The following is a 16,413-nucleotide window of genomic DNA, read 5'->3' on the forward strand; positions in this document are numbered from 1 at the left end:
CTTCATATGTCGGATTCATTGGGGCAGATTTACTTACCCGGTCCATTTGTGATCCAGCGGCGCGTTCTCTGCGCTGGATTTGGGTCCGGCCGGGATTTAATAAGGTAGTTCCTGCGCTGAAAAGCATCTGAACGCACCGGAATTCACCGAGGCCGGCTGAGTGAAGGTAAGCGCGTCCCGAGCGACACATTTTCCATTTTTAAATGCAGCGTTTTTTCCGAATACGCCAGGTTTTCGGTCGGCCACGCCCCCCCATTTCCGTTGTGCGCATGCCGGCGCCGATGCGTCACAATCCGATCGCGTGCGCCAAAATCCCGGGGCAATTCAGGTACAATCGGAGCAAATATGGAAATATTCGGGTAACACGTCGGGAAAACGCGACTTAGTAAATTACCCCCATTGTCTGATACGGCCAGATGTGATAAAGCCTTCATCCTCAAATTTTGCTCTACAGGAAGAAGCAGCAGCAATGTAGTGCTGCTGCTTCTTCCTCTACTGCATCAGAAAGGATCTAGGCAAAAGGGAACTCTTAGCTGAAAATACCCACCAGTATGTAAGCAAGCCCATATTGGGCAATACTGGATGCTGCCCCGCTATTGTGTTTTTTTAAGATGTGTGCTGTCTCAAAAATAATGACTAATGCAATTATCTGCTTTAAAATGTAGTTATAAATGCGAAGAAATTCTGAAGGCCTGTATATACTGCAAATAAATATGAACAAGGAAAACTAAAACATAAGAACTAGGAAAAACAAAAAACCTTACCAGTTAAACACGAGGCCCCTTGAGAGAAATAATTTTTGAGTTGTTCACCGTTCTCTTCATCAGATTGTAATATTTGAGAAGCTGCTGTTTCCAAGTCCCGACTGAGGTCATAGTCATGATCCCACTCTAGAGGTATAGAGTCGACACTTGCAGGAGTATCCCGACCTGATCTTTCACTCCTCATAGGAACAATTAGGGACAATGAGTGGTTTGATGAAGGTAGAGGTGAGGGTGAGCCCCCAGCAGTTTTGGACTGCCATGGCAGATCAGACAGATCTGCTGCTTCATCACCATCCATTTCGCGGTCAGAGAAGTCATGCTCATCATCTGTGAGCTAGAGGAAATAACATTGCACAAAAAGATGCAAAACTTAAAAGATACCTTCAAATTAGAAGTACACTGACAATATAGTTTTTACTTATTGTCCACTAAAATACCACATTTAGCATTTTTTTTTTCTTTTATGTAGACTAGGTTTAAAAATGAAGGTTTAGAAGAGTGAACAATGACTTATATATATTTTGCTGCAACATACATCACTAGGAATTAATAACCAACTCCATACTTCAATAAATGCTAGGCCCTGCAGTATTCTATCACACTGCCTGCAATGCCAAATATGCATTTTTCCAAGAGGGGTCTCAGTTTCCATTGACCCTATATCACATTATTTATAGGCATTGTAGATGACTACAGTAGTAGGAATTTTTACTATAATATTAATAGAACTTACCGGAAGACGGATTAACTTTTTGTGATATCGCTCAACACGGCCAAAGACCTCTAGGCAATACCTACGAAGCTCATCCAGCTCTTCCTCAATAACAGCTGCATCTAGAGGCTCACTCTTTTCTATGAGCTGCTGTCCTTGAGTAATAATTTGATCAATCTTATTGTTGTTCAAAGCTATTTCTTGCTGAAAGGCCTGAGTTAAAAAAATACTAGTTTTAAAAGTGCTTTCTTCAAAATATATCATATTATTCAATCATTTAATCTCTTAGCCAGTGCTCTCTAACCCTCAACATGTTTCTTTCTAGTGCTACATGTTTCTGCTTGTCATTTATTTTACTTACTGTACTCCAAAGTCTACCTTACTGTCTGATACATCTATCTATCTATCTATCTATATATATATATATATATATGTGTGTGTGTGTGTATATTTGTTATTTTTATCTCACATTTGGATGGTTGCTTGTGACACAGTAGTGTGACACAATTTCTAAACTTATGTCTAGTATTATGTGCCCTCCAACACAGGCATTGTAGCTTCCTGTATTTTAACCGACTATACCACACAGACTCTTCACAGGGGGACAGAGACTCCTATGACAATAACTAATAATTTAGACAGCATTTTGTCACTTATGATGATAAAAAGAGGATTAAAAAGACTAGGAAAAATCAAATGTAAAGATAGAGCCTTTTCATACAGCTGAGGTTAGACTGCACTGCAATAATTAAGAGGCATATGTATAATAACAAAGTGAAAGAATCTAAAATAACCTTTATGGGGGAGATTTAACATACGCCGGCACACCATGCACTGGTGTATGATAAAGCCCCAACCCCGTCACCATGTCAGATAAATCACAAGGCTCAGTCCTCGTGATGTATCTGCTGGCCTTACTGTGTCTGTGGACAAAAATATGGCCTGGTTTTGAGTAAAAACCTGCGAACATTCAGCGCTGAATGTTTGCAGGTTTTTATAAAGTGTGCAGGCATGCACTTGAAAACACAGTGCTGGCAAAATCCATCAACTGCCTGATATGAGGTCTGGTTGATGGATCTTTCTACAATCAACTGCTATTGCTATGGTAATGTGTCATGTAATTTAATACAATGCCTCCTGAATTCAAATGGAGACCATGTAGTCAAAAGGCAACACAATTTGCAATCTTTACAGCAGTTAACTAAAATTGTTCTACATTAGCAACACTACTTAACACTTACAACTTACCTTCAGTTGTTTTATTTTTGCCTGCACATCGCATTCAGAAAAGTGTTCAATGTTTGTTAGCTGGAGGTCCATTTCTGTTAACCACACTAGGATACTGTCACGAGCAGTCTCAAATTCCTCTCGCTGACTGATAAAATGCTATAAATAATACATTATGCATTATAAATTTAACACGGATTAAAATAAATGATACACTCAAATGAAGCAGCTTTATAAAAAATAAAGTAATACTATAGGTAGTAGCACTAAACTGAATGCATACGTACTTTGCACATCTACAATTCTTATTCATAAATACTATAGTATATACTTTAGTGAAAACGGCTCAGGCAGTTCTGGTTAAAAAATTAAAAGTGGTGATGATTGTGGGTAAAAACTTAAAGGATGGTCTTTGCCTTTAAAAGGGATTTTCTAACACACATGTAATGGTCCCACTTTAAAGAAGCCTGTGGATAAGCTAGGAGGTGTCATACACTTCAATCAGTGGAAGATAAGCTGGGATGGACAAGGAAACATAATACTTCCCAGCTGAATATGTGCCTCATGAATAGAGGTGTAGGACATTTTAAACCTTATAAAATATGTTTGTTTAATGGAGAACCACTTTATAGGGGTGAAAGCGGGTTTCATATGAAACTAACCTTTAATCTTCTGAGAATGGAGGTAACCCTTCTCTGTAGGTTGTCCCATCGCTGGTTTCCTTCATGAACCATGTGTTTGAGTTTCCATGCAGAGTCGGTGCGGTTTTCCCGGGCAAGTCGGCGATACTGTTTGTTTATAAGCTCTAGCTGTGTAAGACTCTCATGAACTTGCCTTTGGAAAGCCTAAAACACATTTTAAGAAAAGCTACAAAAGTTACAAAAAGCATATAAATACCATTATAACAATGTGTATTTGCCTAAATGCAAATTTACTGGAAAAACAATTATACGCATTGTGTTAATCCTTTAAAGAAATTAAAGAAAATGGATCAATACTTAGTAGAGTAGGCAGCCTTTCCGAGAACTGAAAGATGTCTACCAAATTCTGGCACCTCTGAACAGATATTCCATTCCAAAAAGATTGAACTATGTTCCAATAATGCATTTGGGGTTTTTGTCTCATAAACCACAGAATTGTATGGATTTGACTTCAGGTGATTGGACAGGTTACTGCATCCCCTCAATTGTACTTGTAACCAAGACTTATCACTATTTCAAAGGCATTTCTTCTTCAGAATATTAAGCCTTGTTATTTTGATGGATGCACACCCCCATAGTGCTAGCTGCTCACTGAGGGTGATGTAGCCTGAGCATCCCAGGCTAATTTGCATAACTTTTATAACTTTATCTTTGATTGTCTGATATAGAGTTATAATAAAAGAAGTCCTGAGGAATGATGTTCCTCAGGAACTTCTTACTAAGACACATCTACCATCAATAAAATGATTGTAGATGTCCTTTAAGTAAACAACCTACTGGTATTTAAAATAAAGTTTGTAACATGTGAGCTTGAACTAACATATTACGCATCTAAAATACATGAAAACAAATGCTTTCTCCATCAGCTGCTCAGGCAATAATGAGCGATTATAAAAAATGAACAGGTGTCTGTACTGTAACAGCTGGGAGGACTGCAGACGGCTGGGATAAAAAATACACTGTTATGTGTAACATATACTGACTCTCATAGACAATTCACCAACACGCTCTTGCTTCTTTGTCAAATTAATATGGGTTTAACAGATGAAAATCATTTAGTGTTTAAATAAGATTTAATTATTTTTATATTAATGAAAGTAAAATTACCTCAAATTTTTTTAACTCTTCTTTGGCCACCGTATAAAGCACACCAGACGAGCTAGGGAAAGCAGCAGTCCTTTCAGAAATCTTTAGCCAGTCTTCAAACCGTGAAAAATCATCTAGAAATTTCTGCCACAGTCTCCACGTCTCCTCAATTCTACAGGTAAAAGCAGAGGTCTTGGTTACAATGACATTTCAGCATGATCACTAGCATCAGACCCTACCTGCTAAAACCATATTAAAATATTGGCATGTGACTACTACTGAATGATTTACAAGGAACAGATGGAGAAGTGACAGGGGTAAAAAACTGTGGCGGCTAGCCAGGTCATGGCATTTACACTTGAGATATGTACAACTGCTTCTTCTGGATTAAACCAGTTGCTTTCTAGTTGAAGCAGCATATTGATGTCTGAACAAAAAAGTATTATAAACATGCTGCAGCAGGCTGAACACAGTCAATACCAGCATAACACTGTTTACTATGTGCCCACATGGCACAGTGCGCAGTATGACATCAAGATGTTTGTTTTAACAGTACTCGTTGAAGTGTTCTTTTTATTTGTAATTAGGCATTTCAGGGATTAAGGATCCTGTTCCTCAGGCCATACATATGAAAAACTGTTCTCTGTATATTTTTAGTCCAATACTTCAGCTTTTAAGTAAAGGCACTTTGATTAAGCTTTGTTCATACAATATTTCCACTGGAGGCTCTGTTCATAAATATAGGTCACATCTATAGGTGTACCATGCTGAAAATTTCAACGGCACCCTACAGCATCATTTCCTTTCAATAGGTTATATTGGAATTAGTTATGGTTTTCAGCATTTTGCCATTTAATACAGCAAAGCAAGCAGTACCATTCTTGGCATTAAACTTGACAGAATTTCTAAGGGTCTGTTCACACATCAGCTGACATTCGTTTTTTTAACCTGCAGTCAGCACAACTGAACATATACAGTAACTCCAGGGTGCGCTATAAGTGGAATGATAATGGGGATGAAGTGGTCTACAGTTTTATTACTGTCTACTCCTGCATCAACTTCATTATTATTGTCTGTTTTTGGAGGATGGTCTCCATTATTGTGTATCAGGCAGGGTTGTTATTATTATGGGAGATGAAGGCCTCCATTTTCATTATTTGCCTACTCGTGATCTCTATTATTTATTATCAGGTTTGAAAGGTCTGCATTTATAATTGTTGCCTGGCATGTTATCAAAAATCTTATCGATGTAGCATTTGGTTTCTAGATTTGTATTTATTAGTATTTGTTAATTTTAGCGTGCTATACCATGGTAGTTTGTGTCTCTAGGGTAGCAGTAACTAAAACGCCATAACAATGCTGCCCTTGAACCAATAAAAGTTGCGCATTCCTGGTATCACTGATGCTGATATAAGGACAAAACACTGATGGCAACTAATGTATGCAGTATATGAAAATACCCTAATAAAGGTCTCTTATGGAGCATTCCACACACTTTGAGTGTGGAATTTGAGCTTGTCAATGGACTAAACAAGGTTGTCACCTCTCTTTCCCTACAATAAAAGAGGAAAAATAGAGAATATGTGAATCTGATGCAATAGTTTTCTTCCACACAAAGGAAATCTAAAAAGGCTTTCCCTAATATGTATGTTTTTGTGCTACTCACTTGAGTCTCCTTTCCATTGACATGGCACAAATGTTCCTCCACCTGCGGTCCAGACTACGGGTAGCCTGCTGGATGGAATCGCACTCAGTTTCATTGGCACAGGCATCACAGTCATGGAGAAGAACTTCACAAAGGTTCAGAACGGAAGCAACACCTGTACTGTGTTTCTCTATGTCTCTCTGCAATTCCTGCAATAGATGACCTATAGTGTCAAAGTATGGCCAAAATATTTCCACCCATTAAAAATGATGCACCTGGAAGGGTAAATGTATACAGTCACATCATTAACTTCATTGCATGTTACAACGTTACCAGTAACATTAATGTATATTTATGTACATAGATAAATATACATTTACAGTTGAGTAAGTTAAAGAAAATTAAACCATACCATGAAAGTTTAAATTATGCTTAAAGGAAACCTACCACTTGAAGTGTCAGGTTTCAGAAGAAAATACTGAGCACCAGCTCAGGGTGAGCTGGTGCCGGAGCTTATTTTTGTTAGTGTTTTAAACCGCTGTATCGCGGTTTAAAACACTTTTTAAACTTTATAGCCGCACGCACGGTCACGCGCATGGTAAGTGCCGGGCGTGTACCTCCCTGCGCCGGCTATAAAGTTTAAAAAGTGTTTTAAACCGCAATACAGCGGTTTAAAACACTAACAAAAATAAGCTCTGGCACCAGCTCACCCTAAGCTGGTGCTCGGTATTTCCATCTGAAACCTGCCACTTCTAGTGGTAGGTTTCCTTTAAAATACTTTCTTGGAGATTATAAAATACACATAAACATAACATACAGATTGAGGGTGTAATAAATAAAAAAACTCTTTAGAGTGCAATAAGCATGACATACACATTGAAGGTAATAAACATAACATATACTGTACTTTGAAAACATTGTTTTATCCAAAGTATTTAGCAACCTGCCAGTACTTGTCCTTCAGAGTTTCATGTCAATGGAATCTTGACTGGATGATGTCCAATATTTAGTAAACTGAGCCATACACACTTACTCTACAGGAGATTGTAAAGACCATTCAAGACTATGATCTGTCTGTAATCTGTATCTTGTAATGGAAAATGTTTTAAATGTTATCATATAATTTAAAGTATACATATTACTGTAAAGCTCACTTATCACTTTATTGTATTTATTTTAAGAAAATTAGCTCAATATTCTCATAATTTTTGATCAAAAGACATAATATAAAATCCAACATTTTAAAAGATAAAAAACTCTGGAGCAATCTTTCATATTTCAGAAATTAATGGAGCAGGTAATATTCATAAACTTTGTAATATAATTCATTAAATAATACAACTTCTCTGTGGCTTAATTTCTACTCATTCTTCTGCAGTTTGTATCCTTTGTCTGCCTCAGACAGATAAGGGCTCCAGGTTCCAAAAACATCTATGGAGCCCAGAGCCTCACTTACTCATTGCCTTGTTTTTTGTAAAAACAGGGACATTAGCAGCTAAGAGAAAAGAGGATCCTGCCATAGAGGACACACACCAGCACAAAAGTGTGCTACGTTTACTTGACTTTTGGATATGGGATGGACCCTCACTTCGTCATAAGAGCTCAAAAGAAAAGGGGAACACTGTGTCGGGTATAAATAAACACAAAACACTTCATTGTATGGTGTCAAATAGGCCACAGCTTTATTTAAATCACAAGACTAAAACAGTTAAAGGAGGAGTTGGGTGAATTGCTAGGAATGGGATTCACCTATACTGTGAGATCCCCAGCTGCCTGACATACAGCCCACCGGCCAGGCAGCAATAAAGGGGCGGCACGGTCTGGCTTGCCATTCTAGCAGAGCCAGTCCACTTTAAGGGCACCAATGACCCTTGTGAAGATCCTCACTCCTGTGCTTCACCACCGTGCCCGCCCCTGGATGACATTACCATTAAGACATCCTTCAGGCTGGCCACTTCCAAAGCTCAGCCTGTTCACCACCATGAGGTTTAACATCCTCTATGAGTTAAAATTAAGTCCACCTGCAACTTCCACCCAACTCCTCTACCGCCATTTTCAAAGCTGTGACAGATAGCAAAACCTGCTAATCTTTATTACTTAAAATTGACTCCTATTTTTTTTTTTTTTATAAATATATGTTTCCATTTGTATGTTTCTTTTTTAAACTAAAGCCATGAACATATACATTATGAATTAATATCCAGGCAACCATAAAAACTGGCTAACCTCCGACTCACAAAGAGTCATCCCACAGCACTCAGGAGAGGAAAAACCCCCTGTGGAGGAAACCTCTAGGGAACCCATGGCTGAAGGATCGCCCTTCCTCTGGGCTTAGAAGGATAAAACCAACTTTATCTCATCATTATGCAGTACAAAGCAATATTACATGGTACAAAATACACAATGTCACGATCCAGCAAATAATGTACAATAAAGTTTTCTTAATTACACATAAAGTAGGTAGGCAGTTGTAGAGTAGTAATGGTACAGGGCGGGTGGGAGGGACATGTTTCTCCATGGTCTTCTGGTGAGAGAAAGAGGAAGAGAGACCCAGGACAGGAAGTGATATCTACTGCTGGGTCCCACCCCTCTCATAGTACCACCCTACCCTACACTCTGCCCTCTCAAAGCAGAACCCACCTATATTAAATGAATACAACTACATAAAAACTTCCAGCGTTCTAGGTCCCCCCATGCCAAAGTCATGTCCCCCTTTGCTTATGGCTCCGGGGGTTTCTATCCTGGTGGTAGATGTCCTTTAAATAAAGAAGAAAGGCAGAGGAAAAAGAAGGACAAAGGAAGATATTTCTTTAATAATGTATTATAATAGGGTGTTCATTATTATGATCTGTACTATTGTTTTACAAAATTTTGTCGAAAGTTGAGTTACATTTAATGATAATCTTATTATACTGTACATGCCATTAGTGCACATGAATAGACAATCACAGGACTCTCAATGTCATGCAGAATTCACTAATTTATTTACAGTATGTAAAGGGAGTTTTAGATATTTATTTAAAAGAAAGAAAACACTTTTTTTTTACATTTAACCTATTTAAATCTATGCCAATACATTACTTATGCTCTAGTGGTTATCTGTTGGCATACTGTACTACAACTGACACAACTGCAAAAGTAAGATACCTCATCATAGATTTTTTTCACATCTCTGATCTGTACTGCTAAAACCTGGTGTAAAGTTAAAATAATACTTTTAGAAAGCTGCAAAACACACGAGTTCTCTGAAGCAAAGTGTCCCTTGTCTGTGCTTCTCCTACTCGGGTCTACCCCCTCCTCATTCCTTATTCATTTAAAATGCAATTTGTCTGAACTGAGCACTAAAGTAGGCTGCAAAAAATTTGCTAAGATATAAAGATGCTACCCTCTAACATAAAACTTATACAAAACTCTTAATCCCAAATATTAAAGCATGGTGTTTGATGGGGTTTTAGGGATTCTTGCTCACACTGGAGGTTCAGCAACTGGGTGGGAAATAGCTGAAACAGGTCAGAAAATTGTTGTTATACCACCAATGCATTTTTATTATAGTAATGTCTTTACATAGGTTAAAATAAATGCAACAAATGTTAGAAACACATTAATGCAGGGGATAAATAAAGAATGCAATGATTCAGAAGGTTCATAAACCATGCATTTAAAATATTAGTGTTGCATAGCTTTTCTCATCCATTTCATGAGGATACTCATTGTATGTAACATACCTGATTCAATGGTGGCCACTGAGCTGCTTTTCTTAGTTCCACCGATGATGCACTGATAGCCAAGTGTGCTTGTACACTTGGACCTCCCTGATGTGGAGCCAATGCTATTTACTGTTTCACCCTTTTACTCCTATTATAAGCAGGAGTGATGTACCATACTTATTTAGGGTTTACCTGCTGTTCATTAAGTTTCCTTTGTATCTCCTCAGAGTCGCTAGTTTCATAGACGATAGGCTTGGACAGCTCAGACTCAATATGACCCAGCCATGTTCTCAGGCTGCTCATGTTCTTATCCAGTTGTTGCACTGCAAGCAATGTCTCCTTTAATTTCTTCACCCTGTGGAGTGGAAATCAACCTTTTAATATTGTTAACATTAAATGAAATCTTCATTGTTATAGAGAACTGATGACTTAGCTACATAGGATTTTACCTTGTCTCCTATGATATTCAGAATTTATCAATTCGCAGCCATGTTAAAAAAGTCAAGCACAAAGGCAAGGATTTATGAAGACTAATTGGGGGTAATTTATTCTTATCATGCTTGTGACAGTTCTATGTCTGTTTTTGATTCAGACTCATTAAAGTTGCTTTTGTCCTCGACAAACCTGCTGGCAGTGTTTTTATGCTACGGGGTTGTTTGTGACACTCGCATAAAAAGACGCAAAATACTATCAAAAGTTGCAGAACATAGTACAGGGTTTAACTGGAGTCAATTTGCGCCTAAACGTAAAGTTGCAAATTCATTAATTCAGTCCTATTGTGAAAACTCGTCTATGCAAATAATGAATTTAGTGTAAGCAGGGTTTATGTCAGAGTGACTTTGCACTGTCCTATGTTCATTTGGCGCAATGGAAAGTCGCAAAATAGCATTTGCACCACAACTGTGCAAAAAATGCCACAAATAGACCAAAAAACTATGATAAATTATTCCCATTGTGCACAAAGTTTGATATTCTCTCACAGAACGCAGTGTACTCAATATACTAAGAGGCTTCGGCCTCTTGGTATATTGTGTGCTTGGGTTAATTCTACACCAGTTCCGGCTATAGCCTTATTTATTTTTTTATTTATTTATTTAACAAAACACTTATATCATACATTACTTACAGAATTAACAGTACACTTACCACATTAAAAAAAGAATACATACATATACCTCTGACTTAATTAAGTTAAAATACAAGCTGCACACCCAGGGGGGGGGGGGGCAAGATACCATCATGAAACTCAGGGGAAGAGCTCCTTGACTAAAATTGCTTAGGAACCCGGCCCACTCCCAACCCACTTAAACTTAAAAACTGGCATACAAGCCAAAATAAGTGTTAGATGCTATGATTCATTCTTAAAAACTGTCCATTTGGGAGAGGAAAGGGGGTTCAAACACTATAACTCCTGCTGATCACAAGAACCAAGTGGTATTAGCAACACGGAGGTGTGAAGCCACATCATCTTATATCGGATGCCACAATAAAGCCGATTCAAACATCAGACATATAAACCAAAACATTATATGTTATTTGTATGTAGCCTATAACATATGATGTGTATTAATTACAGCCAAAGCACATTTAAGAATTGTACTAAATTGTTTTCATGAGAAATTTGACTTTTTAACCCATTAATTGTGGGTCACATTGTTACCACAGCTCATAACAAAATAAAAATAGTAACCAGTAATTTTGATTATTCAGATTTTCTTCTATCAGATATAGAGATAGATAGGTCCCATTATAAGATCTGTTGGAAAATGTTTCCATTATAACTTAATAAAACGTTGAAAACTAGAACCCTTTCAGTAAGGTTTTCTCTGCTAAATGCATTATAATTTAGAACTAAACTTTAAAATGTTCTTTCTCAATTTCAAAAAGACAGATAAGTAAACAGGATTTACTCTCTGCTCTTCCAGGACCTCTTTCTTAAATAAAAAAGGACCTACTGAGACATTTTCTTGTAGCTCATCAGATCATCCCCCGCTGCTGGAGAACCTCAGCTGCTCCTTCCAGAGCCAAGTGGGTTGCTGCCCTGAATCACATTTTCAGAATGGAGGAGTTGAGGACAATTGATAATGACAGAATCATGCAGTTTTACACTACATGGTTCACTTGGGTGACTTTCAGGGAATCTCATTCCTTTGCAACCTGGGTCACGTCTGGATCAATACACTAAGGTCGCATCATACAGCACTACCCCTATTCCTTAGTTACCTGATTGACCATTGGAGGCGACATGGCTTTATCCAGAATTTGTCTGTTAATTGATATATGTACTTGGTCTCTGACCTACATGATATCTCATTCTACTTGCCATTCAATCTTAGGTCGTAGATCACTTGTATTGTTCACTATGCAATTTCTTCCTACCCGTGACAGATATGTTTATTGTATTTTGTATGTTTCAATAAATGTTTATTGATTCTAAGTAATCAGGATCTATAGCAACAGCCAAATGTACTCATATGTTTATACAACTAACCTCTTATATGACTGTATACATGTGAAATGTGACTGTTATACTACTTATTCTTCATAAAACAACCTAAAGGAATACTACTGATAACAGAAACACATATATATCTTCCTACAGTACAATTCATATTGTAGCCATCTAACTAGAGGCAACACAAATCATAACTCAAACTCTTTCTGCCCAGTAAATCAATTTAAAACACACACCAGTTACAACATATAAATATCTTATTTTTCTTAACATACATACATTCATAGTCTCATACTTTCCAGCACTCATGCCCAAGTCATTTAGACACGACAGGATATGTGATATGAAACTAAAATCTATGTTGTGTAGATAAAGATGGAATGTGGAAAGTAACAAGTCTAGCCGTCAGTACAATGAATATACACTGAAACCTTCAGTATAATGTAATACAGAAATGCTTTACTCAGGGACTATACTGGGCCAGGGTCAAAACTAAAACTAGACAAAGGGCAAATAAAAAAATGGATCTGCAATACTCTGTAAAATCATTTATGTATCAGTGCAAATGTACTAACTATTCATGCATCAGAAATTATATACTGAACATAACCACAACAAAAGGAAAAGTGTAATCCATGTATTGGCAATTCCTTTCTAGAGAGGCAAAAATGGAGATTATTTATCACCATGCCTTTAAAGCTTAAACAGCAGAGAATGAAAACTAAAAGAAATAACTGGAACTTGAAGGACAATTGTTTACATGATGCAAATATTAGTAATAAATTCTCAAGCAAACTGGCATGCAAGAAAAGTACAGTACGAGAAGAATCCTGCCTTGAGACATCACAGTCGCAGTCTGGAAGCTCAGAATCCTCAATGCTGTCCTCTGCCATAGCATGTACCCCCAAATCAGCAATGGCTGCAGCCAGCACCATGAACATACTCATCAGGAAATGTAAAATCATGAGCAAGTTAATGCCCACTGTATAGTAAAGACCCTCACACTTCTGCGGGTGGAAGAGAAATGAGAACAGTGAACAAATAAAACACTCGGGACTGCAATGTGAGAATGAGTGTTTGGACAACTGCTCATGCTTCTATAAAAAGGTTCTACCCAGGAGAATGTGGAGGATATGTCTCCAGGAATGCTGTCTGCACATGTGATATCTCCATGCACAACAGAAATCATGATGAATAACGAATAGTTACAATTAATCTGCTAAATTCACACCATTGTACCTGCCAAATTCATACCCGTGCCATTGTATATGGAATGCATCATACAACATATAGATACATCTAATCACACAAACACAAATAAATAATAAATATTGTGCACTCCACATTTAGTGTAAAAAAAATTCAACCCGTGGCTCCCCAAATAAAATCTTTCTTGCATCTGTCAAGTTATGCTGGTTTGGTGTACAAACACTAGAAAAATGCAAGTTAAAGGTCGACAGCAGAGGATGACTTCACTGAAAGACTAAGCATACAGTATGCTTAGCCAACAAGGACAGATACCCCCTTGAAAAGCTGAACATGAGTTAGAAGAATACCTGAGATGCCCCTATCGTTAATCTACAAGTACCACTGGCACGTTTACTGTGAATCACCACACAGCAAATTATTTATACAAGTTGCAATGTGCTAAAGAAAAGAGAAGGCCAAAGACTAGCAACTATCTGACTTCATAGGTTATAGAATAGACACAAGCCCACCATATTTATACTTTTACTGTTATACCGCACAGAAAACAACAAATTGAAATGAGTTCGCACTCTGTGCTACAGTGTTTACCAAGTCATGCCAATTACCTATCCGCAAATTATCTATCCCTCCATTTAATTCACCCGCAATGTATTCATTAACTTCATGATTATATATATATTACGCTATTAGACAATCAGAACAATAGTAAAAGTGAATTGATAAAAGTAAAAGGAAACTCCATGTTATAAGGACATTAAGTGATGCCTGCTAGACTCTTCAATTCACTTACAAATAAAGCAGCTGAAGCTTGGAGTTATTCATTTGACACCACAGCAATAAAAAAACACGCTAGATGTACAATTTGTAAAGAGAACATCTTATGACAAAAGTTCAATAGAGATACTCCAAAGTGTACAATAATACATTTACTGTAAATGAATACCCCTTTAACTAAAATGGTGGAATTAAGAGTCATCTCAACTGTGCATCCCATTTTCCTGTGAACAGCTTATAGCTACCGATCTGGCTGCTGTGCAAGTAAGAATTGTAATTTTAAAGTATCAAAAAAGAGGGTCTTTTTCCTCCTCAGCAGGATGGTCAGATAAAGATACTTATTGCACAATGGACTGGAAAACAAATTATATAAACTATAGCGGTAAGTATATGCATAGTGGTGTGTCCAGAGTGTCTAATAGAACAAGGTTCCCTGAATAAGAGCCAGTGTTGGAATTTTTTTGTAACTTTTTGCAAATGTCTTACCTTGCACCAATAAGGTCCAACAGATGTTGCCACCTATCGTTCACTTTGCTCAGCTTGTACTCTATCTCAGATGCCTTGCTCTCATGGCTGGCCTTGGAAAGTCTTTCTCCCATTTGCTGAAGCTGCATTTTGTTTTCCCGGAAAATAGCAATTTCTTCCTGATAATCCTTTTTAGCACAAAAAAAATGTTATTTTACTCTTTTGTAAACATGAAATTTGCTACTTTAGTCAATACATCAAAAAAACAACAAAAACAATACAATCAGGTGCAGCAAAAACATCTGGATTTTTCATTCTCAATAATGGAATTCACTTAGTCAAGGGTAATAGCAAACTTTTGGTATTCAATGTAGCTGTATAATACAATTTTTTAATTTGAGAAGCTCCTCTGAATTGTACTGCATTTTAATATGCAAAACGTACAAAAAGTACTACAAATTCAGACAAAAGGAAGAAACAAATGATGCAACAACCATTTACGGTTTTATAGTTATATATATGTTCTAGTTGTAGATAACCAATCAGGGCCCACAGTAGCTTATACAATGAAAGCTGATCACTGATTGGTTGGCATAAGCAACTAGAACAGTTTTTCTCTCCAATACTTATATCTATCATCATCTAGTAACAGCTTTCCTGTAACGGATGAATTACTTGTGTAAGGGACATAGCTCAATGAATCAAGATTTATAGTTCCCTTTAGTGATGTCTTTTAACCATTATATTTCCTTTATTATCATTGTTGGAAAAGTCTTTGATAGGGGAATTTATATTTTGTGGGATTACAAGTATTATAGGTAATGTATGCATCTGTACTTTTAGGAGGCATTGTTTTCTTGGTAGGGTTTCTTTTGTATCCTTTTCTGGAATTTTGTAGAACATGTGTTTTTATGGTGATTTACTTTTGTATACATTGATGAAGATATTTAACCCTTTCCCTGCCATGTCTTTCTGGAAATTTTGCCGTATTATTGGCCAGAGAACTTTTTCTAAATTTTGACACATACAAATAAAACCGAATTTAAAGCATAAAGAATATACATTCAGAACTATATATTTTCTGAAAGTTGATACTTGACCCATTCTCAAAATTGCATTAAGGAGTTTATAAACATTGGCTCATTTTGATTTAAAATATAAAATTTGATAGAAAATGGGAAAAAATGTCTCCCAAACAAAAAATAATTCGCTTCACAGCTCCTAAATGTGATAGGTGAACATGTGTAGAGTTCATAGATACCTTCTCTAGTCATATGTTCACATAAATAAAACATAAAATTACTAAAGCTGTAACAGTCTTCAGCTAGAAATTTTAAGTCACAACCTGCAATATACAGGCGGTCCCCAATTACGGACACCCAACTTACAGATGACCCCTTTTGAAAATTCAATTGTCGCTGGGGCACAATTTTTTTTTCTGGAGCAAAATATAAAGTTCTGACTTAAATTCAACTTAAGAAAAAACCTAAAGAGCTTCACACATATATATTATTGTACTCTCTGTTACACAATGGTAACCAAAATAAAATACTATATATCTATAAACCAAGCTAATCAGATAACAAAGGTCACTTTTAGATGGGTGTAATATATGCACCATTGTATTAGCAGCGCCATAGTGGAACCTTCCACAATTCATAAGAAATT

At 36.9% G+C, this 16,413-nt stretch overlaps 1 protein-coding gene across 17 annotated transcripts in view; it reads right to left on the minus strand.

Moving 5' to 3' along the window:
• The window catches only part of SYNE1 (spectrin repeat containing nuclear envelope protein 1), a 476,843-nt gene that overhangs the window by 23,251 nt on the left and 437,179 nt on the right, over window positions 1-16,413 (minus strand). For 16 of the 17 annotated variants that reach the window (XM_072140948.1, XM_072140950.1, XM_072140965.1 and 13 more), the window contains 8 exons: window positions 14,767-14,933; window positions 10,035-10,197; window positions 6,157-6,344; window positions 4,512-4,662; window positions 3,366-3,548; window positions 2,725-2,862; window positions 1,498-1,689; window positions 765-1,098 (listed from right to left, as the gene is read on the minus strand). In XM_072140948.1, coding sequence (XP_071997049.1) covers window positions 765-1,098; window positions 1,498-1,689; window positions 2,725-2,862; window positions 3,366-3,548; window positions 4,512-4,662; window positions 6,157-6,344; window positions 10,035-10,197; window positions 14,767-14,933 — 1,516 coding nt within the window. Of the gene's footprint in view, window positions 1-764; window positions 1,099-1,497; window positions 1,690-2,724; window positions 2,863-3,365; window positions 3,549-4,511; window positions 4,663-6,156; window positions 6,345-10,034; window positions 10,198-13,131; window positions 13,326-14,766; window positions 14,934-16,413 lie in introns of those variants that run through there. The other variant, XM_072140964.1, reaches the window with a different exon arrangement.

Source organism: Engystomops pustulosus, chromosome 3 (assembly GCF_040894005.1).
Source record: "Engystomops pustulosus chromosome 3, aEngPut4.maternal, whole genome shotgun sequence".
Taxonomy (NCBI): domain Eukaryota; kingdom Metazoa; phylum Chordata; class Amphibia; order Anura; family Leptodactylidae; genus Engystomops; species Engystomops pustulosus.